Here is a 26,904-nt window from a genome sequence, read left to right on the forward strand (position 1 = left end):
ATCTTTTGACACTATTTGAAGGTGCACCTTACGATAGTTGTTTAGGGCCTCACCTTATACAAACCACACCTTTAAGAATAATATAAAGCACGGATATTAGATGTGCCTATGTTGTTCCATAGACGGAGGGGCTCACAAATATACGTGTCTGTAGCTAACAACCCTTCAAAATATAAAAGTTAGTATTTGATTAGGTTGTGATTTGTTAAAAAATCATTATATTTTAAATTTTATTTTTTATAGGTAATTTAATTCTTAAAGATTGGTATATTTGAAAATCTCACAAAAATACAATAGTATTTTGGAAGATAGTGTTCAAAAATTTTATTAATATAATACCCTTATCTTTTAGTAAAATTTCAACAATATGACAAAAGTATCCATTATCTTTTAACGGTAATTATACATACATCATTATTTAATGAGCAAATAACCATAAAAAATAACTTTTTTAAGAAAAACATTTCATATTCAATAAATCTACCCTTCACAACCCTTTCTAACATTAAGACTTATATTTTTAAGAGTTATATGAATGACATTGCTTGCAAGAAGCTGTGCTTCTTCAAGTTTTGGGTCATCAAGAAATTGATTATTGATAACCCTCTATGAATATAAACATATCGTTTTTGTCATTTTATTTGCTTCTAAATCATTGTGTCATTATAATATAGTGAAACCACACTAGTAGAAAATTATTTATATGACCCCAGATTTTGCGTATACACTCTCATCGTCATCATTCAAGTTTTATTCCAACTATTTGGTATTAGCTACATGAGTCTTGTTTTTCCATTCTTCTAAATCAATGGTCATGTCCTCATAGCATATGTTTAGGATTCATGGTAATATGTGGCAAAATTTTAAGCTTATTAGCTATCTAACACAACCCACCTTGTTTACCCAGACTTAAGATGGGAAAGTTCAAGGCCCTCAATAATTAACCCCAATAAAAGAAAATATTAGTTTGCACCTTAGATCAGATCAAAATGAGGCCCCAATAATGAATTTAGACCTTTAGAATTCAATTTTTTTTTAACATTGTACATTTCATAATAATAAAGCAGCTTACATGGACACCAATACGAGTGTTCGAATTTAGTACTAGTACAAGAGGCTAAAAACCCAATACTTTAAGATACATCCATACAATAAATATTTTAAAATATATATAATATAAGGGATTGTTTAGAAAAAGACCATTTATCCGTTTTAAAAGGATGTTACAATCACTCGCCCCTCAAATTTCAAAATGGGTAGTTGTAAGGTTGTCAATAAATAGACACAAGGTTCTAAAAAAAATTCTCGAACTTTGTGACATCTCAAACTATCCAATTTGACATCTAATGAGTGGGAATGATTGTGACTTGCAAGTACAAAAGATAATTAGCCTCTTTGTAGACAATCTCATAATATAAAGGGTGTGGATTGTAAAAGATTGCAACCTTAAACAATCAAAGTAAGACGCTCCTCAAAACTCTATTATAAGATGTAATTTTGGCATCAAAAAATTTTAGGATGGTCCAAGAATCTATTTTTATCTCTAATTATAAAATTTTACATTCCAAAATGGTTTAAAGCAAACATATCTATAAATACATAAAAATCTTAAAAGTGAACAATCCAAATAATGTGTTGCAAGATACACTATGTACTCGAAACATTTTTTTGCATACATCTCCATGTTGAGATGATCAATTATAAGGTTTTCCAACATCAAGAGAACCTTTATCCATAGATTTTTTAGGTGCCCCTTAATTCTACAATTTAAGATTGCAACCTTATATAAACTTTTTTCTACTATAAATCCTAATACACGAGTTGCCTAAAACATAATGGTGTATTGGTAGCGCTGAAGGCAGAGAGAGAGAGAGAGAGAGAGAGAGAAACTACTGAATTCAAAATATGATAACAAAATACATATTGCTTGCACAAGTTGGTTTCAAGCTAATATCCATGCAGCCTGATGTCAACATACAAACCCAAAAATAGAAATTTGTAGAAAACACTTGCACAGAAGAAAAACAGAACAGATAAGATACTGGTTCAGTAACCAGTCAAATTTCTTCAATAAAGAGTTGCAACATTGTCAATCTTAACGTGGATTTTATTGCCAATTACATATCAATAGGACTCCATTCGCTCCATAAATCTTTTGACTTGACTTGCTCCGCTGAAATTCAAGAAAGCGTTCCATTTCATAGAATTGTCATCTGCTTCACTTGGTATACGGATATGGGTAAGCTCCAAAGACCTGAGATACGACTCCTTGGAGGATCATAGAAATTGCCTTCTATCCATAGACTACAACCTCTTAAAATCCTTAGTGTTTCAGTTTATCCATGCTTTTGGAAAATTGAGGATTCATGAAATTGAAATTTAAACTCAACAGACCACGTGTTTGGGTTGTTCTGTTGCATAACCTGTCTATTGGAGGTCAAGTATCAAATCATAGGCTCAAATTTGACTCTTATTCAAATTCAGATGGCTTGAACATGTTACAGCACGAACCATCACTTACAGGAAAATAGAAAGTTTTTCTTCTTTTTATATTACTAATTTAGTGGTAATTTCTTTGTGATTTGTGCTGAATAAGGTCTATTTTTTTTAGGTCGACAACTCTTGGCACGCCATGAGCCTTAGAAGAAAGAAATATGGGCACGTTTTCTGCTTTATTTTCTTTCCTTCTTAACTCTTCCATTCTCTAGTGTGATTGAATCATGTGCAAATACTTTGCTAATTCAAATACATTGCTGGTATTACATATTGGGTGTTGAATTTTAGTATCATTGTTTTTGATGATTTACCCAGGTTGAACACTGTACGAGTCCTTTGGTACGCTTGTTTTAGGAACTAATGCATGTGTAACCATCAGAATTCAAGTCCTTTTCTCCTGAACATTCAACCTGAATCTTTGTGCAGTATTATCAAGCAGCAGTGAATCAGCTTGTACCACCTAGCAGAGGTCTGTAGTGCTTAGCGGATAATACTTTGGTACTTTAGACCGAAGCTTTCAGGAATAAAACTCAGATAAATAGCATCTTACAGATTTTCAGCCCATACAAAGAACAACAAGGAAGTCGCAGAAAAATGAAACTACGGAAGCTAGGGCGGCAGCAAGTACTGGTATGGAAGCTCCTCAAGGAGTTGACTTATTTCAGGTTCTCAAAGCTCAAGGAGAGAAGAATTCATTGGGAGATGGCAAACTACAATATTAGAATGCATGCGAAGAACGAAGTAAAAGCAATGCACTTTTGCCGGCTGATGAGGATGAGGACTGCTGCCCTACCTGTCTTGAAGGTAAGTATAGGGTTGAGAAGAATTCATTGGGAGATGGCAAACTTCAATATCATAATGCATGCGAAGAATGAAGTAAGCGCAATGCACTTTTGCTGGCTGATGAGGATGAGGACTGCTGCCCTAGCTGACTTGAAGGTAAGTATAGGGGCTTCTGTTTCATTTTTTTTTTTTCTTTTTCTTTTTTAATTTTCATTGTGATATTTGTATCATTTTTGTTTTAACCTGGCAGCTTTGCAAACTGAACTCAATGCTTGATATGGTGCACACCTGTTTTTGACAATTCTTCAGAAACAGTAACAAGTTAATATCGAAGGGTCAGTGCATAAATCGAGATGCTCCTGTTTCCAAATGAGTAAAATTTCATGGCCTTATAACAGATACGAAACGTATAGTTTGCTAAGAATCATCATCATTCAAGCCTCATCCCAAATATGGAACATATTAGTTGGCTAAGTATAAATAAATAAATAAATTGGAACACCATAAATTGGATCACCACCTGTAGTGTTGTTTGCTGACAGGTTTGTTGCATGAAAATTGCAGAAATAAGTAAAAGAAGTGGGTGGAAAAAATAAATAAATTACGCGATATAGATATTACAAAAACAGAAAATTATAAAAATATCAAGAAAAATTAGGAAGAAAGTTATAAAAATATCACCACCTGTAGGGTTGTTTGCTGACAGGTTTGTTGCATGAAAATTGCAGAAATAAGTAAAAGAAGTGGGTGGAAAAAATAAATAAATTACGCGATATAGATATTACAAAAACAGAAAATTATAAAAATATCAAGAAAAATTAGGAAGAAAGTTATAAAAATATCACCACCTGTAGTGTTGTTTGCTGACAGGTTTGTTGCATGAAAATTGCAGAAATAAGTAAAAGAAGTGGGTGGAAAAAATAAATAAATTACGCGATATAGATATTACAAAAACAGAAAATTATAAAAATATCAAGAAAAATTAGGAAGAAAGTCAACATCATCATTATCCAAGCTTTATCCCAACTATTTGGGGTCAGGTAAAAATTATCAAAAAAATGAGAGACATAATACAATAAGAAAGAAAAGCATAAGTGAAACCAAACAGGGTATACATGGAGGGGGGGGGGGGAGGAAGGAGAGAGAGAGAGAGAGAGAGAGAGAGAGAGAAAGAGAGCTATTTCTTGAATCAACCTATGGTTGATAGTCAGTTATGTTGATACTGTTTGCTGCATTTTATGAAAGGTAGTTTCACCTGGATAGCACATGTCACGTGTCCCAAATATGACAATGTTGATACTGTAATCCAGAAGATTTTAGTGCGCATGAATTCACCAAGTCACAGAGTGAGGACCTTGCCCTATTGAGGGTGGCCATGAAGAGGCAGAGGTGCTCCTCCAGGTCCCTCAGCTGCTGTGTTAGCTTGCGCTGGCTCCTCCTCAGCCGCCTCACCACCTCTCCAATCACCATGGAAGAGTGCTCCCCCCTCTCCACCCCCATTCTGACGAGCGTCCTGTCGCCTTCCACAGTCTCATAAACCCCTATCACCAACCTCTCTATGGTGTGGAGGTCGTAGCTGAGGACGTAGACCCCTTTGGCGGCAGTGTCGAGCTGGGCCACGTTCCGCCTCACCGTCCAGAACGATCTATTTGCAAAGCTGGCTGACCGTCGAGAGAAGCAAGACGGTCCTGTGGATGCAGCAGCAGCCGTCAATGCGGCACCTCCAATTACGTGAGTGAAGAGCACGACGGCGGCTGCCGTGACCGCCAAGGTGATGCCAATGAGGCAGAGGGCAGAGGTTCGGGTAGTTCGGTGGATGAGGCTGAGCTTGCGGCGTGCCCTGCGTAGGTCACGGTCGAGGTCACGACGTAGGTCGGAGAAATGCTGACAGAGGCAGGAGAAGGGCTTGGTCCCAGGGTGCGGGAATGGGTTCTCGAATGATTCACGGAAGGCGAGGAATTGGCAATTGGCGAATATGAGTTGTGGGGGAGAGAGGTTAATGCTGTTGTTGTCAAGAGCAGGATGAGGCAAAATGTCGAGGAGTTGGCGGAGGGGAGCGTAGAGCAGGGCAGTGCAGGTGGCCGAGGACTGGAGGGAAAGGCAGAGGGAGAAGGCTTCTTCAGTGACGCGAAAGTAGTGGGAGGCAAGGGTGGCCATGGAGGAGGATAAGGGCTTGGTGTTGTGCAGGGCCTCGTTGATGGCGTCGCGGCCTGGCTGGAGGAGCTCAGAGGGGGTCGCAACGTGGGTGGCGGAATGTATCTTTGTCCATATGTCATGGTAGGAGCTGGTCTGGGTGGCAAGTGCGAACTCTCGCTTGAGGTTGATGGTGGTGGTGCCAGCCACGGATGCAGTGGGTGTGGAGAGAGGCGTATGGTTCGTGGAGGTGGAATTGGAGCGAGGCGTGGTATCTCTCGTCATCGAAGTCGGGTGGCTGTCGGGTTTAGATGATGATAATGATGAAGCAAATTGCCGGTCCGGTGTGGATTTAAGAGAGGACGGCAGTCTTCTCTCCCTGAGAGTGGCAGTGAGAGGGGGTCGCTGGTCGTGGCATCAGAACAGGGTTCTATACATATCTCAACCAGCTAGAGAGAGAAGAGGTGTGTTTACAGAGAGAGAGAGAGAGAGAGAGGTGTATAGATTTATGTTCAGCCGAAACCTGCCAACTGCTTGATTTTTTGACACAATGGAAACTGGATTTTTTGGTGGGGGCAACCTGCGTGCAGTGTTATAAAATGCGAAATGGAACGAGTAATCGGTCGTGGCCAGAGCTGAGTAACTTTTGGTCAATTAGTGCTCACCAGTAAATAAAATAAAATTTTTTATAGAATAAAAAATATATGTTTAAAAATAAATTATGTAAAATATTTCAAAATAATATTATGAAATAGTAAAAATAAATTCTAAAAAATAAACTTGTGACTGGAGATATTTCTTATGCGGGCTGGACCACATTTCTACGTATGCAAATTAGAAAGTGTAGGGATGCAAGTAGGTGTTCCATCTAAAAAAAAGAAACTAACCGTTCAAATGTTTTTTTACTAAAATTATTATTCCTAGCTTTTAAAAATTATTTATTTTTTCATATTCTTGATCTCCATGTTAGAGATTACATGTCTTTAAAAATTAAGTCTTAAAATCCATCCAAATAGATTTATTAAGAGGCCGACATTTCTACATATGTGAGCTTAACCGCATGGAAACCGGATCCATTTTTAAAAAAGGATTGTATATTACTATGAGACCGTTTATTTTTGTTACAAGGAGGTCGCAACTATTTCTAGTCATTAGATGTCAAATTCAATGGTTTGAAATGTTTCACAAAGTTTCGAGATTTTATTTTTTTTTGAATTTTGAGTCTAGTCAATGACACTTTTACAACTATTCGATTTGAGATCTGATGGACAAGAATAATTGTGACCTATTTGTATGAAAAGTAAATTGTCTTTTTGTATACTTTTTAATTTAAAATAATCTAAAAAATATCAAAATATTATTTACAACCAAAATACTTTTTAATTTATGTCAAAATAATTTAAAATATAAAACTATATATTCTAAATAAATTTATTTATTTAAAAAAAAATTATTACCTTTCATATCTTTTTTAACATTTACGACTTAGACAAACTCAACCGACTTAAAACTACGAGGCCGATTTTGGTAATAAAGAAAGTGGCTGGGCGGTCGACATGGGCCAATGAGAGGGAAGATTCGGCCTCCGTTTAATTTGGAGCGGTAGGACCCGAGCCTGTAGAGAGAGCAGAAATACCTACGAGCGATGGAGTATTTTATATTTTATCATAGTTTATACGAGTAAAGAATTATTTTATATTTGAAAAATATTTATAAAAAATTGTAATTTTATTTAAAAATAATATATTGCAACACATCATCTAGAAAGTCTATTTTCAAGATTTTCATATGCTTATAGACCTACTTAATTTGAGCTAGTTTTGTAGTCTATAATTAGAGATAAATATAAATTCTCAAGTCATCTTGGAATTTGTTTTAGCAATTTTAGGATAAAATTTGAAAGTACACCTTATTTTGATTGTTTAAAGTTGCATCCTTGTACAAATTGCACCCCTAACATTTTACTTATATTGATTGATGTAATTTCAAAATACAGATCTAAATGCACATGATCACCTGTTGAATAATACATCTCTCATGAATATCTTCTTGATAAATTTTCTAAAGAAAGAGACTAGACCAGTAGGTTGGGTTCGAGTCCACTTGACCCAAGATATCTCTATTGATATCAAAAAGATTTGCTAAAATATTGTTACATGGGTTCGAGTCCACTTTAGGCCAGGTACTTATCTCGCCAAGAAATTCTAAGTCAAAAAGATTTGCCAAAAAAATATCAAAAATAATATAAAGCGCAGATATTAGATATTAACTATTGAGTTGTCAGGCCTATGTTTGGCCAATAAATATATATTTGTTTGTAGTTAACAACTCTTCAAAATACAAAAGTTAGTATTTGAATAAGTTACAAAAGTTAGTATTTGAATAGGTTGTGATTCATCAAAAAAAGTCATTATGTTTAAAAATTTATTTCCTAGGGGTAACTTGGTTATTAAGGGTGTATTTGAAATTCTCACATAAGTATAATGCTAATTTGAAAATCAGTGTCCAAGAACTTTATCAGTATAATACCGTTATCTTTCAGTAAAATTTCATCATAAAGATGACAAAATCACTCAATGTCTCTTAATTATAATAATGTGTACACCATTTTTTAGTTAGAAAGTTGCTAAAAAAGCAAGCTTTTTTAAATCTACCTTTTACATTACTTTTTCACATGAACTTTTATAAATTCAAGGGTTGGGCTTGCAGATTATATATTTATATATATGAATATCATTGCCTGCTAGAGGCTGTGCCTCAAGTTTCAGGTCATCTAGAAATAGATTATTGCTAACCTTTTATAAATCTAAGCATATGTTTTATTTGCTTTCGACTAATTCATGTCATTATAATATAATAAAACCATATTTTTAGAAAACTATATTTATAGTATTTTTATAAGATCAAATTTTGTATATACACTCTTTTCATCTTAATAATTAATCAAAAAAAAAAAATCAGTTCGTACTTTAGATATGGTCAAAATGAGGCACCTTGGACAATGAATTTAGACAGTCCATTTGATAAATATTAAATTTTAAGTATTCAGGAATTCAAAATTACTTTTTATTTTTTAATATTATTCATCTAATGCTAGCAAGACCCTCCAAAACTTTGGAAAAGAAAAAAGATTCCCTTTTAAGGTCTATCTCACCAAATAGATGACCTATGTACAGTGAGTCACAAAATCACTTTTTGGGGTGCCTTTTTCTTATCTTCAAAATGAAAAGTATTTAAAAATTGAACCCAAACAAATGACCCTAATATTTTTTCGTTATATTACTATAGAACTGTTTTGTAAAATCACTCTCCATGCATATACAACAATCATTTTTTTTTGATGATCCGAACTTGAAGATGCACGGCCCATGACATGCATTGGCGTTCATTGATTTGACAAAGAGGGTAAAGAAGCAATCAGAGCTTAACCTTGGTTTCTCCATGGATGTTACTTGTGAAGGAAGAGTGATTTATTTATTTTTAATTTATTGTCCTTCTTCTTTTCTCTTTTCTCTTTCAGGCTGCATTGATGATCATGCACCATTTTTATGTGTAAAAAGTATTTCTTGATATGGGGTTCTTTCGCAATGTTAAGGAGTGAGCAATGGCAAGAATGAGTGTTTCTCATTTAAACCTGGGTAAAATTGGACAATATATCTCGTTTAGAATTGCATAGAATTTTTAATAGAGAGAATAGGCATCAACCATATACTTTTGAAGTAAGGGGTGCCTAAAAAATTTATCTTAAAAAATATAAAAAAATAAAAAGGGATTTCAAGTCCTAAACATAGCCCCTCTTTTAATATTTTATATGGCCCCTCTTTTAACATTCTATACGGTAAGTGTTTATAGATCCACTTGATCAGCATCCACTTTTAAGCTTTAAATTTCATAATTAGCGTTGTAAATAGGTTTTCAATCCGCCATAAGTTTTCACCAGACATAACTGCATTTGAAGTGCACTTTAATTTGATTATTTAATGGATTCCGTCAGCCCACGGGCTGACAGCTACAGTATCAATCAATGGTCCTGATTGAATCTGGACCGATAAAACAGTACAACCTCATTTTCGTATTTGAAATTTTTTTTTTTTTTTCTACAAATCCAAATCACTTGAAATTTAGACGTTCATTTTTCTCATCAAGACACACCTAAATAATTTGTAAAATAATAATTGATCACAATGCCCCAAAACGTTTTGGAGGTATTTTGGTCAATTTATATTTTACAAATTATTTGTTTTATATTTTTATTAGATTATCCTATCTTTAAAACAAAGATGCTCAAAATTTCAAGTGATTTAAATTTGTATAAAAATTAAAACACGAAATGAAGTCGTAACTATTGGATCGGGCCCAAATTTGATCTAGGCCGTTGGCTAACACATTGTCAGCTCGTGGGCTGATAGGATCCTTTCCCTATATATATATATATATATATATATATATATATACACTAAAAAGCAAATAGAATGAAATGTTAGGTATTTTATTAATATAAATGCTATTGTCTTTTAATAAAAATTTCAAAAATTTTAACGAGATAATAAAAATTTATCTTTTAATACAAATATCAACGATGCCCTTTCTAATGACAAATATGCCCTTAATTATTTTGCAACCACATAATATTGAAAGGGGCAATTAAAACAATTTTGATGGTTCACAAGTTCTAAAATATAATTTATAGAATTCTATGGGATGTTAACAATAGAAAAATCCATATATACACAATATATGTACAACCCGGACCTGACTCAATAGGTCTAATCTAGGTCCAATCAACAAATGGTGTCCGGATCAAGGCCGAGTCTACTATGGACCAGACGGACCCGTCTAGCTTACACCCCAGAAGGGCAGAGGAAATAACAAAGCCCACATTCGGGATTTAGAGATGATCAGCATTAGTCCGGTTTCTCGAAGACTAGAGACGCGAAGATGCAGATCCTCCCCATCATTCTAATATACCAATTCAGAAGTCTTAATATAAAAAAGACAGTATTGAGGCAAAAACTTTTCATGCCACAGCACAATAACAGATCCACAGGACAAACATTTTTCTACACAAGGCAAAACAGCAAATTTCCCAACATAGAGAGAGAGAAGGGGAGGGCTCATAAAAAACTATAAATTTAAAGAGTCTTTTTCCATATCCAACAATCTGGCAATGGACATGGTAATCACCATTCCATAGCACAGAAAATAAATCCTATGAACACACAAACTACTACATACAAAACAACACTGACATCAAACTGATATGCATCCAGAGAGAGTGTATCCAATATAGCATACAGAAACCAATAATTTGCATGTATCCAATTGCTCACTGCTTATTGCCCATGCACGAGGTATGCTTAAGAAGTTGCAGATTTGACGGATGGATTGAAAGGAACCTGCTCTGCACAGTCGAGATTTTCACCAGAGTATTGCTGGCCAACACCCATGAGATCGAGGTAATAGAGATTGTGGGAGACAATATTGTTCATGGAATCAACTGACCCCTGCCCACAAACCTGATCGCCATAGAGAATGTTCATGGTGATCCCAAGACCCGGAAGCCTTTTGGACAATGTATCGTTCTTGGTTGGCTTCCAGTTCCCGACGTAAGCATCATGGGCTGAAGGCTGGTTCTTCTTCTTTGGGGTCATCCATTCATGCATAGCGGCCATGAAGGCAAGGGTGGCATTCTGTTCCAAATACTCAGGGTGGTTCAATATATCTACCTTCAATGCATCACCAATGCGCCCATAGTTGTAGTTCCTGGTTGTCAAAATAAAATGTCATCACAACACATACACAACCCATTAACAAAATTCATCGCATACAATTCATGTTCAAAATTTTTCAGATTTGTGATGTTGCTCGCATACCAGTAGACAGGAATGGCACCTCGGCCATAATAATCGACTCCAGGTGCACAAGGATAGAGGTAGTTTGGATCACAGTAGGACTGGCTCGGGCTCATTTCGTGGTTATAACAAAGGCCCCAAGCATATGGACCTCCTGTCGCCACATTGTACCCACCTGAAAGGATTTGAAATGGTAATAGGCTGCTAGCTTTTAAAACTAGGACTGATAACTGTTTCTAATCTCCGGAGGAGAAGGAAACAATTCCACGATTATTTTCCTCTTTGCATAGTTCAGTGGTAGGAATTGAACTTGGGATGTAGCATTGCAATCATCAACATCAAGCCTAGGCCCAATTCTTAATTTCGAGTTCCGTCCATAAAAAAAAAATTCAATACCAAGCCCCATTCCTAATTTCAGCAACAATTCCAAAGACTGGATATACAAATATTGGAGCAGAATATGAGTGAACAAATTTACAAGATAATTAAGATCTAGAATTCGACCATGGATACTAGGCTTGGGTTTATTGCACATTCACCATTATGCCAATATCCCAAATACCTTAAGGGCAACAGGGTTTCGTGATTCTTGATCCGATCAAAACCAGGTCAAATTTTCTTATGATTAGTGCGACAAAATTAAGTGCAAGTGACAAACTAAATAATTTGAGAAAGTAAATAATTTGGTTTCAATAAAGCCAATCGTGAAAAGAATACAAGACATTTCTAATCTCTTAATTGTGAAAGAGCAGCCAGAGCATATGCATAAGCCAGAGAAAATACAGATCACGGAGCAGAAAGATCCCTAAAACATAAAATATCACATTTGCGATCTCTTGCACAGTTAAAAAAGCCAAAAGAACGATTCATTCTACATCCCCATCCCAAATCTCTTTAGGAAAATGTCAAGGAGCAAATAGATTAGAAAGCAATCCTACACATTCCTTCCCCACTCCAATCCTTGGAGATTTTCAAAAGAATAAAGAAGAATGAGAGATGCAGTCTGGTTGCATATGGGTCTCTGAACTTCAGTCAGAGAAAGGTGAAGCCTCAGGCTGCAAACCGGCAGTGGGGGTCCCCTTGCAGTGCAAATCCCATCATGCGGAAAGCATAATCGTTTGCAGAAGACTTGAATACAGGTTATACAACTTAAATACAGATTAATGTTAAGTGTAAAATTAGCATTGCTGCCACAATTTACTGAGATCCAGCCCCACATCGCACCGATTCATAATTATTAAAAAATTGAATGGAGGAAGGGAGAAATTTTACATACAGGAAGTCTTGCTGCCAACATGGCTGAGAAAAGCAGAGACCTCTTTCATCTGCATTTTCTTGCCGCCAGAGGTGCCGAAGCCGAGGGGCTGGTACTGGGTCGACGCCAGAATGAATGATTTGTAATCCCAGAATCCAACAGCATGGGCAACGGGGGCATTCCTCTTGGAGAAGAGGTTCTCAAACTGGTACGCTTGAAAGAAGTCTGAGATGGTATCATTGCAGCAATATATGGAGCCCTTGCACTCCCACCCCTTATCACATGTCTTCTTCTTAGCGCCTGAGCTCAGGCCCAACAATAAGCCCAAAGTGACTAAAACAAGCATCCATTTCATCCCCATTCCAATTCTCTCCCTGTCAAAAATACCAAAACAAGAAGAAGAAGGAATTTAGTTATAAGATGGGGAGAGAGAGAGAGGGGGTGGAAAAACTTAAAACTCTTGGAAAGGGAAATGTGGGGGTTGCTAGATTAGAAGATAACAGACTATGGACATGTAATGGAGATTTTTTATGCTATGAATCTGGTAAATCAGGAGAGAAAATGGGAATTTTCAAAGGTAATAATGGGGTTCAAAATGTCTGGGAGAGAGAGGCGATGAGGTCCTGATATGGCTTACCTTGCAGAAATTTACAATTGGGCAAGCTTAATGAGAGAGAAACTAGAAAATGGGGTTCAAGAGTTTTAGAGAGAGAAGAATGAGAATATGGGGTTCAATAGATTGGTTCAGTAAAGAAAGAAATTGGCCCAAAAGCTCAAAAGAAAAAGCTGAAATGTGACTGTGGGATGAGAGAGAGTGAGGGAGGGGGTTGATATAAAGACCAGAGAGATCTAGGCAACAGCTTACCTTCAATGAAGAGATTTGAGAAGAGAGAGAGATGATGAAAGATCCGAAAGACCACCCCACTGGTGCGTGGATTACAAGGCAAGCCCTCCCTCCTCTCTACCTCCTTCACAGGCAAGATGTTGCTTTCTCTCTAGATCCAACGGCTCAGAATGCACGTGGTGGGTGGATATATGGGTCCATAAAGATGCCTCCTCTCTCCCTCTCTCTCTTGTTTTTGGGGTTCACAAGCAAAAGAACTCAGCTCAACTCTCAACTCTCAACTCAACACAGGCTGGACAGGCCCACAGTCACCATTATTATTATTATTATTATTATTATTTTTTTTTTTTTTTTTTTGAATGTTACAATCACTATTAATTGTTCATTTTAATTTCATTTTATTTACAGATGGCTTATTTTATTTGTCTGTTAGGTCTAATTCCTTGTCATGAGCTCCTTCTCATTACTTAATGACACAATTGAAGACTCATTGAGCAAATTACACACTAAGAAAAAATAAGTAACTCAGTGATCAATACCCAAGCTTTCCAAAAGCTCTTTCTCTCTCTAAACTTTTACTCTGATTTTGTCAAGGACCCGGTTTTCATGCGACCAAGCCCGCATATGTAAAAATGTGGGCCTATTAATAAATCTACTTTTTGAGATGGATTTTAAGATTTAATTTCTAAGAATATGTAATCATTAACACGGAAATAATAAATTTGAAAATATAAATAAATTTTAAAAGCTAAAAATAATAATTTTAATAAAAAAACATTTAGACAGTTAGTTTTTATTGTTTTTAGATAGAACACCCGCTTGCATTCATCTTTAAGATGGATGCTTTACGCTTTCTAGACTGCTTATGTAGAAATGCAATCCAACCCTCATCAAACAATTTACCTTTTGTCAACGTTCAATCTTCATAGCTTTTATTTATGGGTAAAAGATTTTTTAAATCTGAAATTTTGGATTTTATTTAAGAATAGCTACATGTTATATAGAAAAAAAGCTAGGTTTTGAGCTCTTTGATACTTAGATCTTACTGTCAAAAATTTGGGCAATGATTGGACATTAGTTTTTTGAAATACATAAAAAATATGGTTTAAACTTTCTTTTAATGGTTGGGTTTGAGAAGTTACATCCTTGAAATGGTCTTAGCTTGAGTTTTATCTGAAAGAGTAGATAGATATTATACTCCTGTAGGAGCAAGAAATCATTTGAAATATCTTATTTGTTTTTGAGGTTAGGGGTTCTCTTGAATAAAGGCATGAATGAGAGAGAGAAGGTGAGAGGGCAAAATCATGGCAGGTGGGGACATGGAACCCTCGACCGACAACCCAATTTGAGTGTCGGTAGAGAGAGAGAGTCTCTCTCTCTATACTTCACAAATGTTCTATTCAAAACCCACCTCTTACACATTCGGTAGGGAGATTTATTTATTTATTTATTTATTTATTTATTTATTTATTTATTTACGGTAGTGAAACTCATACGGAAGTTTTTGCTATTTGGGAAATTTGCTATAGGATGGAATTTTTATCTTAAATTACCTAAAAAATAAAAATAAAAATTCGGTAGATATAAAGAGAAACAGTGAACTTGATTTTCCTTATGTAAAGTCACCGCTTAGTTTTTTCGGGAAATTTATGCTCATGTCCTTCTAAACTTTGTGTTATTGGAAAAAAAAATTCCCACATAATATTATGTTTACCTCTTTTTTGAATTTTTAATTTTAAATTTTTGTTTTAAAATACGAATCACTTCAGATATTCAAAATTTGAAGCCATAACTTATGTGATGACTTTAGATCTTGAATACTAAAAGTACATATTTTAAAATTATGACTTCAAACTTTCATGATCTGAAGTCATCTCCTGGCTTCAAATCTTTTTTTCGCGATATAATTCTCAGCTCCAAAACTAGTGGTCCAAAGCCAAAGATTCAAAAAAAGACTTTGGTTGTTCTAGGATAGAGGTCAATGTTATTGAAGTCTTTGATTTAAAACTTTATTGTTTGAAGCTTAGAGATGACTTTAGATCTTGAAGATCGATTGTCGTAGTTTGGAAAATAAAATAAAATGCCTCAGATCTTCAATATCCGAAATCATCATATAAATTATGGCTTCAAATTTAGATCTTGTAAAAAAGGCACACATCTTAGAAAAAATAAAAAATTGTAGTTTGATATGTATAATGTTTCAAAGAGATTTTCCACGACCAGTTACCACATCGTGGTATCTACTCCTTCCGCTTACACCCCCAATTAACACCTTCAAAATGTAACTCCCTAATTTATTAAAAAAACGGACAGGGTCTGTCTTCCCCACTTAATTACCCAAGAAAAAAAAAATATATTCAATAATATTTTTTAAAAAATAAAAATTAGGAGGATATGAATATACATTTCTCTTCTTTTTTTTTTGTCTTTTTTCCTAATTTTAAATCTTGGACTTTCCCATGGTGGGTCAATAAACAAATTACCAGAGGAGACATATTTCAAAGTTTCCCGTGTCTAATGAAAGCATTCCCTTGCTTGTCAATATCTCACGCTAAACACTTACAATACATTCTCATTTCTAAACAACACTTCAAAAGGATTCTATTATTTTTAACGTAAATGTCTCACCTTAGCCTTCCCCACAACCCTCATATTCCCTCCCGGAATCTACCGTTTAATCAATTTTTATATAATGTTACACCTCATAGAATTAAAATGCACTAATCTACAATATTTAGACACGTCACTTGACACTTTCTTAAAAGACATATCAAATTTACACTATCCAATTAAAATAGATGATGTAGAACATCTCAATCATACTTCTACAAATAAAGTTGTAACTTTATATAAACAACACATTCTATATATTTTTGGCTTGTTTGTGTGAAAAGAAAGTGTATATTATGTATCGGGTTAATATAGAAAGTATATATTGCAATCAGTATTTATGAAAAGGGTTGATAGAGTATCTATACTTTATTATAAGTTTAGGTATGGTTTAGGTATCTACGATTTAGTTTCTATTATTGTCAATTTTCAAGACGAATATGTTACTCATCTAGTCGGTGCAATTTATGTCTGAGTCGTGTTTCGACTCTATGATCTGTCATCTCTACTTAGTCATGTTTCGACTCTCTGATCTGTCATCTCTACCGAGTCGTGTTTCGGCTCTCTGATTTGTCTCTCTATCGAGTCGTATTTCAATTCTCTTATCTGTCTCTATGCTAAGTTGTATTTCGACTCTCTGATCTGCTTGATCTTTTCCAAAAGTTCCTAAAGCCATCTGTTCTCGAGGCTTGTTGATTCGGCTTTTGATGCTTATTGATCAAGCAATCTGTGTATGCACTTGAAGATCCAACTGCTAATTTCCGCAATTAGTGTTCAAACTCTAGCTGCTCTGCTAGTTTCCGCAATTAGTGTTCAAACTCCAACTGCTCTCTACATCTTGAATTTGAAGGGGAGTGTGAAAAAAAAGTGTATATTGTGTATCGGGTTAAAATAAAAAGCATATATTGCGATCAGTATTTATGGGAAGGTTTGATAGAGTATCTATGAAGAGACTCAGGTTTTTCTAAAAAGACTCTTTATGTCCATTAATAAAATAATGATACTCTATCAACCCTTCCCATGAAGGGAAAAGTTTACATAAAGCCGAAGCTCTAAACAATCAAATTTGAACCTACCTCAAATATTTCATTAGAAGAGGTTGTTTGATGCTCAAATATCCTCAAATTGATCATCTCGACATCAAGATGCATGGACATGAAAAAAAAATAGATTTTCAGTTTTGAAAATAAAATATTTTGTAACACATTTTTGGACCATCAAATTTCAAGATTATCAAGTTTTCATAGATCTATCGATCTACACTGTTTTTTGAACTTTAAACTTTGTTAATAAAGATGAAAATAAATTTTAAGGCTATTACAAATATTCTCAATATTGAAACTACATTTCTTGATACTATTTGAAGGCAAACTCTAATTTGATTGTTTAGAGCCTAAGCTCTCTATACAAACCGCACCCTCCCATAAATAATAATTGCAATATATACTTTCTATATTACTTTCCTTTCACAGTTTGGTCGTTATATTAATTTCTTAAGATATTATTTTCCTATAAATAAGACATCTCTATACATTTCCAATTGAAGGTTAAATCTTCCCCTCGTCCTCTTTTTTACCTCAAGTTTTAAAAAAATTATTCCAACTAAACGCGTAAAAAATTCTCTTGGAGAGAATCTTCACCCCCCAATCATCTCTCTCCTGCAATCCCATGTTCTCTGTACCCCACAAACCCTTACTCATCTCTATGGACTTCTCAAGAAATTTTTCACTTAATAAAATTGAAGCACTGAAGATCTACTGCAGGCCCTCTCTCTCTCTCTCTCTCTCTCTCTCTCTCTCTCTCACATATTGACTGTATTGTCCTTCTTGACAAATCCCATTTTCTTCTCCCAATTAATTTCGTTCTTGAGTAAGAAATGGAAAATGGGAAAAATGACTCTTCAAACACTTCTTATGCTCTTTAGACATATGCATAGGAAAAAGGTGTCAAATGAGAACAGACAATACTTATAAACAAAAATCACATGAGAACCTAAATAGTCAATAAATGTACAAATATATGGACTGAATGCTAGCTAATAAAATACACATATAAATATGAAGCCCCTGCTCTACCAAAAGGCCAACCATACATCTCAAATGTCATGCATTTCTTCACAAAATGTGCTCCAACTCAAAACTCTCTCTCTCTCTCTCTTACATACACATTACCCCACGGGAAGAGCAATCTCACCTAATTTTCTCAAAAAACCAACACATAACGAATATACATACACATCAAACAGGGCCCCATGAGGAAGCTGAGGTATCATTATGAGAAGGAAGAAGAAGAACCCTTGCACTCAGCTCACTCAAGACGGTTGCTGCTGCCTCTGAGCACCGTGTGGCGCCACTGGCCTTGGGAAGTTCGGGAACTCATTGGGCATGCTTGTAAACTGCGGCACCTCCACATATGGGCTCTGAAAATATAGCACATTAATCACTCTAGAGGTCCCCGGACTTCATAATGAACAATAAAGGGAAATATAAAATATCTATAGAACTTCCAAAGATGCATTATGTGAAGGTAAAATAGAAAATTGAATGCCAAAAAGAAACAAAAAAACAACACGAGAGGGGAGAGGGGAGAGGAGCGGCGAGGTGGATCGATCCTAGCTATGAAATCAAGACATTCATCAGGATAGAAAAGTAACCAAAATACATTCAATATTATTTCCAAAGTATCACAATTAAGTTGAGTATATTGACACAAGGTGGTCATAATTAATCTTGACCATTGGATGGGTGCATTTATTCCATTGACAAAGCTCAAACTTCAAACGAAATTTTCTCGAACTTTGTGACATACCCAAGCTATCAGATTTCACATCAGATAGTTGTAACTAATTGTGACCTTGTATTAAAGATAACTGGTCTCATTGTATACAATCCTTTTAAGTTACTTAGAAAGGAGCAATACCTGGGACGTAAGAGGAGATGCAAAAGTTCCAGGTGGAGACTTTGGTGATGTATCGGGGGAACTGCCCTCATTGGTGTGTCCGTTCAGCTTAGGGACACTATTACTCAGTGTAGCATCTCCATCGCTTCCACTGGCTGATTTTGCCCCCTGAAAAGTAGAACATCTTTAGAGGTTCCATAAAAGTACATTAGTATAAAAAGCACATAACTACAGGAGAGAAAAGTTTCTTATTTGTAAGGTCTTTCTTCTTTGGGTGAAAAGCTATGGGATGGGGCCAGTTAATTAGTTTGTCAAAAAGACAACATAAAAGTTAGGGAAAAGACACCTGAAATATCTTTCCAAGAGTTTTCAAGCCCTTTGCACGAGCTCGAAGGTCCTCTTTCTTGACCGAGTTGTCTTGAAGCACCTGCAATCAGACAATACTTTTTTATTTTGCTTTTTTTTCTTTTATTTTAGTTCATTTCGCGCAATCCAACAATATTCACTGCCACATTTAGCAACAATCTGCTCAACTCAGAATGGGGAAGAATACCACAACCCAAGAGAGTATTATGGCATATCGAACTCCAAAAGAGCCATTTACCGCTTATGATGGTGGACAGTGGAGATTAACTTTAGTGGTGCCCATGAGAACAGTCGAAAAGGCCCATTTAATCTGGACTGGAGTACCTTGACTCTAAATCAAACGCGGTATAATTTCCCTTTTAAGCAATTTGCTGCAAAAGTAAAAGAATGAAGAATGAGACACACCATTTGACAAACACGGGATAGAGTAGCTTCTATATCAGCAACATTGAGCTTCCACAAAGAATCTATCATCAGTTTCTTATTAGACTGCAAATATGCTTCGAGTTCTTCCTCCGTATAGTTCCCTTCTGCACTAAGCTGCCGCTTCATGTCCTCTTGAAGCTGAAGCAGAGCAAAGGCACCTGTACCAATGCCACACACCAAAGCTCTTTGATATCAGAATAAGCTTCGTGCTGATCATTTGGTCATCATGATCCAGTACTGCAGCCTCTTCCTACACACCATTCTGAAACAAATGAGCAACACAAGCATACCTGTTGCAGCTGTCACTTGAGATTTGATGAAGTGGCCCTTATTTCTGAACCATTCAGCAACAAATGGAACCCCTAAATATATGGCTTTCTTCCCAAGTTCTTTTGCTGCCTGTCTGACATATATGTAGCCAATTGTGTTCAACATATCACCGCCATAAGCTGTTTAAAGAATGAATTTATATTATTCGATTATACCAGTAAGGGACAGAACATGTGAAACCATGTAAAACGATAATAAATGGCACGAGAATATTGACAAACTGTTAAAACAGATATGACAGCGAAGTGCCAAATCGGGTGAGGAATACACCACAATAGGAAGAGCCCATCTACTATGTTTTTAGAAATGAACTATCCATCTTCTGAATTAGGTCAAACTAGAAGAACTCAGATCCCAGATCTCCAAATATGTACATAAACTCTCTGCAACTACTAGGATATCAGGCTGATTGACAACCATCCATCATAACATAGTGAAAGGAAGATGTGTATTTTACCTGCATTAGAGAGCCTTGTTACTTCAGACTGGGCATGACTAATAAAACCATCCTTGTCACCTTGGACATACTGATTAAGTCGGTCTTTCAATATTTGTGCAAGTTTTTCTTCTCTTTCTTTTTGTACAACCTGATTTGCAAAAAGAAATAGTCAAGACAAACAAAAGGACTGAGAAACAAAAGAAGATGCAATGCACTTCCAAAACCTAAAATAAAAGAGCAAAGCAATAAAACAACCAGCAGGATGACCAAAAAAAATATGATAGAATCTGTCGTTGATTTCCTTAAAGATCCATGTTGAAGTAAAGGGGTCTCAAAGCTGTGTTCCGGGTATTTCTTTCAAAAATTTATTTAAAAGAGAGAGAGAGAGAGAGAGAGAGAGAGAGAGAGAGAGAGAGAGACGAGGAAAAAAGTGGACGGTTCTAACCCTCACCATCAATTCGGTGAAAGAATTACATACAAGATTTCAGGTTACAACATTCATCAGCAGAAGAAGATAATAAAAAAGAATAGATCTGTTGCTTCCGATTTTGCTCGTGATAAAAGACAACAACACATAATTTCATAATAATTTTGCTCGTGATAAAAGACAACACAGAATTTCATAATAAGCCACCCATGCTGCAATAGAATATTGAATATGTTTCACAAAAAAAAAGACAAATATACGAAGTTTTTCATTCCTAACACAAAAATTCAGTATGTTTATCAGTTGGGCCTCCAAAACATTACATTGCCAAGTTTGGTCCATTCATCAATGCTGTTTTTGAGTCATAACAGCATATGAAGGGACATAAAAATAAAACAAGCAAAGATAAAAGCAATAAGCAACTATATTTAATCAAATGCAAGATAAAAGCCAGGAAAAACTGGAATTTTAAAAGCCCTGTGGTACTAATACAGCAATTTGTAGGGTCAAGTTTCAAAAAACCACAAATCCGAGGAATCAAGGAATCATTCTAATGAACCAGGGCAAACGGTTCAACTCCTTACTGTCATAAATGAGCAACTATTATCAGATCTTCAACATTTGATCTAAGGGAGAAGACTTATATTGCGAGTGCTCAAACAGAGCATATACACATGTATCACATGCATATGTATATCAATATATGTGCATATATCAATATGCACTGCATGCACAAGGTGAAATAACATAGAAAAAGAAAACACCAAACTCCTATATGTGCATGTGGGTGCATAGTTATTCTCAAATGGTATCATTATAGCACAAAACAAATGCTATCAACACTAAATCCATGTACATGAACATCTATTGATATAAACTCACAGTCTAATACATCAATTAATCCCTGAAACATCCAAACTGTGCTTCCAACTATAAAAGCCAATGAATGACACTAAATCAAGTCAGATGACAAAATGACATATTAAAAGGAGAAAATCCCCAAGAACAATACCCTCATTTTCTCTTGAATTTTTTTGGCATCGACTTGTTCACCCTCTACGAACAGATCAAGTGAGGCCATTGAAGCCATTGCAAGCTGCCCTATGTAGTCCTCAAAAAGCTCACTCCCAAAGAGCATCGCAAACACTGCTGCCGGATCAATAATTGCTTCCCTGTATCACAAGAAGACAATATCTGAGGTCTTTTATAATCCTTGTAATCAGAAGAACATTGGGCATACTTCCAAATGTCAAAATTTCACAAAACGTCACACACACATGTGACTAACCATCGTCATCATCATGCAAGCCCGCCCTATCCCAACTATTTGGGGTCGGCTTCACAAATCTTGTTACGCCAATCCGCTCTATCAAGGGCCATGCCTCAATCAGACCCTTAAGGACACATGCCCTTGCATGTCCATAATGCATTAGTTTAAAGTTTTGAACAAGATCTCCATTTAATTGGGATAAGGCTTGGATGATGATGATGATGGTACTCTGTTTAAAATTTTGAACAAGAAAATAGTAGTTCATAATCCAAAATAAAAAGAAGGGATATTAAGTTCCTTAAAAGACCAGTTTGCCAGAAACAATCAAATAAGAGCAGAAGACTTACTGTGAAATGCCTGATTTCCCATAAGCATCATAAGCTACTCTCTGATTTGGATCACTGAGAACTTGGTAAGCCTCGCCCAGAACCTGAATCCACAACATGGCCAGTTAGCTTGAGCCTTTTAAAATAGAGCTTCTATATGAATGTTAGTGTGAGAAGACCAATGCTTCACTACACATATGTAAAGAATCATAACATTGTAAACATACACCCTCAATCAAATCATACCTTCCTGTAAACCAAAGAAGAAATTTTTTAAAATATATATTGTTAACCCAAAAAAACCATATGTATAAATCTTATTCATAACTATATGAAATGCAAGATTTTCGCTTTCATTTTTCACTTCATTCAGCTGACTTTCATTAAAAATGAAAATAACCAGCCACATTTAACAATTCCTCTAGTCATATTGTCTTCTCCAACCGAGCAAAGATAGTTTAAGGCAGTAAAAATTAGAATAGTATCTCCAATTCCTCTAGTCATATTGTCTTCTCCAACCGAAAGGCAGCAAAAATTAGAATATTATTCCAACTTGAGATAATTACACATGGTAATTTTGCTATTAAAGACACAATGCCAAAAACATTCAAAACTAAAACTAAACAGTTTGTTCATGACCCAAAGAAGAGATCATCTTTTTGCTCACAATTAAAATTCACAAAGAATGGGAGAATCCATGAAACAGAACAAGGATAGTTGCATGCTACCAGCAATGGAATTAAATGGTACAATGGTATTTGATATAAATTTGGGAACCAAATAAGAGGTCCTTTATGGTGACTCATACTACAACTGCATGAAGGTGCCCAAAAATATGTAAGTTGACAGTGGCAAAACATGAATAATGAAATTGGCAACCAACCATAGATCATGTGCATGATAGTGACTCCACATTTAAGAGAATCCGTAAATGATCAATCACCAATATCCAACAAAGAAGGTTTCTTTTTATTCCACAAAAATATCAAATATAGAAAATTTCAGCATTTTAAGCTAGAAACAGGTTCATCACAAAGAAAATATCAAGGAAACAAAAGTATCATTTCAAGTGCTTCCAATTATACCAATATTATATCAGGCATGAATAAAACTGGAACAATTAGATTTCCCAATTTAAAAACAAAAAAAAAACAAAATGCAGATTCCATAAGTTGGAACAAAATGAAATTAAGGATGAGATACTTTACTGCAGGGCATTAAAAGTTCTAAGCAAGTTCTAGTGCTAACCATTCAGACCTCAGACTAGTGCTAAACCATTCAGAAGTCATTCGCTCAAGTTATATGATAATTATTGCATATACTCGTTTAATTAGCACAATATTTTAAAAGCGAGATATACCTGAAAGTTTTGTGCAGAGAGAGGATCATTTGGATTTTTATCTGGATGGACCTGCCTTGCCTGCACAAAGAAAAATGAGCTCATGTACAAGATAAATCGAGACTATAATAAGCATGAAATCACAATGATAGCAAGTAGATACAACTTTGAAATGCAGATAGAGAATCCTTTAGATATACCAAAAAAAAAATCCTACATCAGTCCCTGAGGGTTTAATACCCAAATATTGCACTAACCTAAACCTGCTAAACTTCTAGTCATGGGTACTTGCATATGCCTAATGTATTGGTGTCGTAGTGTGTTGATACCGATAGTAATACTGGATACTGTTAGGATACTTGAAAATATAAACTGTATAACTATAAAGGATATAGCACATAAAATAAATAATATGCATTCTGCTATAGCATATCGATGTACATCCACATGTTGGATGCATATATTTCTGTATCATACAAGCTATAATATGTAGTTATATTCATATCACATGCTACACTTTGAGAAAGGTAGAGTTCTATCCCTGCTCTCCATATCCATCGCCACATCCACATCTCTATCAGGTCACCAGTGCTTCTAATACTAAAGAACTTGGAATTGATCTCAAAAAGTATTCCAAAACATCATTTAAAAAGTATGAAGGCCATTTTAGCAATTGGATTTAATGTATCATCAATGTAAATCAGAGAGGCTTATGGTATCTGAAAATTTCTCATCCAGTCAACTAAGTATCCAACCAAAATCATGTAAGATCACTTACCATATTCTACTACTTTTGAAATTTTAATTTAACATCTTGAATCAAACAGGTCCTAGACCATGAAGGTCACTCCCAAATTTGAAGCTGCCCATACTCTGCCAGATTTTTACAGTAATTCTTCAACCAGTTCAATTGCTACTCCACAAAAACCATACTGTTCAACAAATTCTGTAATGCTAGCATTAAAACCAAACGAACTCATTGAACTTCTCTAAAATAGAACATCTCGTCAACCCATATTTTTTACCAGGAGAAAAAACAAAAACTAGCATAAGACAAAAAAGTAGTTTCTTAAATTGTAAAACCATTAAATCACTGAACATATTCAGTAGATGCCAGAGAATATATCAAATTAATCAGGATCAGGGCTCTTGGCACAGTGATGAGGGTGGCGGGGCCATAACGTTATCTCAAGAATTCCAGTCCTACACCGTTAACATTGAAGTAATTTAGAAACTAATCAGAATCATAACCATCTTGGCCGAATTCAACCAGAGATATAGAGCAACTAGTAATTTTATAAATAGTTTTACACTTTTACTGCTCCATTGGGGAAAAAATATATACATAAAAACACCTAACCAAATTGCTTTTAACACACATAACTACCACCATCAAACAGGTGGACCCATCCTAGCTGTTCCTGATCAACACAGATACCTGCTCCATGTTCCATGGGCTCCAATACTCCATCATAAATTAGGGAAAAAAATTAATTTGACGTAGTCTTAATGCCCTAAGGGATCCAATGCTTCATCTTAAATTTAAAAAGTAAATAAATAAATAAAACGAAAGCAAAATAAATAAATAAAAAAGCAAATTTGACAGAGCATCAGACCATCCAGAAAAGAAAAATACCGTCTTTCCTCCACCAAATAATCTCAATGGTTTAGTTATCACTACTGGACCAGTTCTAGTCGTAATCCCTAACCCTAGGGGTTCAATATCCTCTTTCTCTATCGATATATAATGAATTGCTCATCTAACACAATAGAATTATGGATTACTCCAATAAGCTCAAGATCCTTTAAAATTAAGTTGAAATATAACTTGTGCCAAAATAAATAAGGAGAGAAACTTGCATAAAAGTTTACTGAGTCTCTATCGATAGACAATGAATTGCTCATATAACAAAATAGAATTACAAATTACTCGAACAAGCTCAAGATCCCTTAAAATTAAGATGAAATTTAACTTGTGCCAAAATAAGTAAGGAGAGAATCTGGCCTAAAAGACTACTGACTCATTCTAATTGAAAATGGAACCAGAAAAAGACGAATTTGAAATCCCCCGGTATTTCACGATCTGGAACTATTAGGAGAAATGAGAGAGAAAATTCACAGAAACTGAGTAGGCATTGATACCTTGATGTAGTAAGCTTTCTTGATATCTGCTTCTGTAGCGGTTGGGCTAATTCCCAGCACATCGTAATACTCTGTTTCCTTTACCATTTCTCTAAGATGCCCTTCCCTTTCAATCCCTGAATCGAAACCCTAAACCACAGAGTAACCCTAGAAGAAGAGGAAGAAGAAATGGTTCAAAGAAGAGAGAGGCAACGGACTAGTTGATGATTCGAAGCTAGCCGTTCCTGTGCCGCAGGTAAAAATAGGCGTAGAATTTAGAGAGAGAGAGAGAGAGAGAGAGAGAGAGACGAGAAAGAGAGAAAATAAAAGGATTAAAAAGAAGAGCCGCGTTTCATTTATCGGCGCTCTCCACGCTGACGACCCGTGCCGCCTCTCTCTCTCCCCTTCTCTCTCTGAACATATTCCAGATGTTCATTTGATTTGATATTTTATGAAATGAGTTTATGCTTTCACGGTGGAGCATATTGTTCATTTCGGCGATATTCATAGGTTCTCAAATTTTCAGGACGTACTAAAGGTTTATATATATGCGTTCTCGATTGGAGATGGTTTGATGGGCATGCAGCCCTATCAAAATAAGTAAAGCCCCACTACAAAACTCTTTCGAAATCGAATAGAAAACCTTTAAATCGATCCTGGCTTGGTCGTAAAAAAAAAAAAATAGTATTATTCCAAACTCTAAAAAATGTATATATTTTAACAAATTCTTTAGAATGTTTATTTTTTCTTAAAAATAAGTATTCAAAGATCCACAAGATCTGTTATTTTTTTTAGTCTTAAATTTATTGCCGGACTTAAAAATTGATTTTAGAGCCTAAATATTTATGTTAGTGAAAGTGCGTTGTGGACAAGAATTTGAGATGAGATTTTATTTGGTTTTTATAAAACTTGGGTCTTATAGAGACTTCATCTTTTAAAAAAATGTGAAATGATATCATGCTCTAAGGGGTATGCTTCTTATAATAAAT

The 26,904-nt window shown here is 35.3% G+C and overlaps 3 protein-coding genes and 1 long non-coding RNA gene across 6 annotated transcripts; 1 reads left to right on the forward strand and 3 right to left on the reverse strand.

The window, feature by feature from the left end:
- The first annotated feature begins 2,886 nt into the window (after positions 1 to 2,886).
- On the forward strand, positions 2,887 to 3,215 carry LOC148782666 (uncharacterized). Its single transcript, XR_016052672.1, has 2 exons — positions 2,887 to 2,965; positions 3,049 to 3,215. It is a non-coding gene; the product is annotated as an uncharacterized LOC148782666 (long non-coding RNA).
- A 1,080-nt stretch (positions 3,216 to 4,295) lies between these two features.
- Positions 4,296 to 6,062, reverse strand: LOC18439677 (UPF0496 protein At3g19330). Its single transcript, XM_006849835.4, has one exon. The coding sequence runs from the start codon at positions 5,695 to 5,697 to the stop codon at positions 4,549 to 4,551; it is 1,149 nt and encodes a 382-aa protein (XP_006849898.1). The 5' UTR covers positions 5,698 to 6,062; the 3' UTR covers positions 4,296 to 4,548.
- Positions 6,063 to 10,522: 4,460 nt separating this feature from the next.
- Positions 10,523 to 13,474, reverse strand: LOC18439678 (chitinase-like protein 1). 2 transcript variants are annotated; one of them, XM_088862716.1, is made up of 4 exons: positions 13,385 to 13,474; positions 12,541 to 12,893; positions 11,286 to 11,439; positions 10,523 to 11,175 (listed from the first exon to the last, which is right to left on the reverse strand). In XM_088862716.1, exons 2-4 carry the CDS (start codon positions 12,878 to 12,880, stop codon positions 10,770 to 10,772), a joined length of 900 nt encoding a protein of 299 aa, XP_088718842.1. In that variant the 5' UTR covers positions 12,881 to 12,893; positions 13,385 to 13,474; the 3' UTR covers positions 10,523 to 10,769. The 2 variants fall into 2 exon arrangements, with proteins under 2 accessions (XP_088718842.1, XP_020526404.2); XM_020670745.2 differs by having other exon boundaries at positions 13,157 to 13,474.
- A 4,469-nt stretch (positions 13,475 to 17,943) lies between these two features.
- On the reverse strand, positions 17,944 to 26,297 carry LOC18439679 (chaperone protein dnaJ 10). 2 transcript variants are annotated; one of them, XR_016052673.1, is made up of 10 exons: positions 25,937 to 26,297; positions 23,816 to 23,875; positions 22,477 to 22,559; positions 21,872 to 22,031; positions 20,451 to 20,580; positions 19,954 to 20,112; positions 19,476 to 19,821; positions 19,218 to 19,298; positions 18,893 to 19,039; positions 17,944 to 18,392 (listed from the first exon to the last, which is right to left on the reverse strand). XR_016052673.1 is itself a non-coding variant. In XM_006849837.4 (10 exons), exons 1-10 carry the CDS (start codon positions 26,021 to 26,023, stop codon positions 18,285 to 18,287), a joined length of 1,194 nt encoding a protein of 397 aa, XP_006849900.1. In that variant the 5' UTR covers positions 26,024 to 26,297; the 3' UTR covers positions 17,944 to 18,284. The 2 variants fall into 2 exon arrangements, 1 of the variants encoding a protein (XP_006849900.1); XM_006849837.4 differs by having other exon boundaries at positions 19,643 to 19,821.
- Positions 26,298 to 26,904: the final 607 nt, after the last annotated feature.

Source organism: Amborella trichopoda, chromosome 3, assembly GCF_054954075.1.
Source record: "Amborella trichopoda isolate Santa Cruz 75 chromosome 3, AtrichopodaSantaCruz75HAP2 v2.0, whole genome shotgun sequence".
Classification (NCBI taxonomy): Eukaryota; Viridiplantae; Streptophyta; class Magnoliopsida; order Amborellales; family Amborellaceae; genus Amborella; species Amborella trichopoda.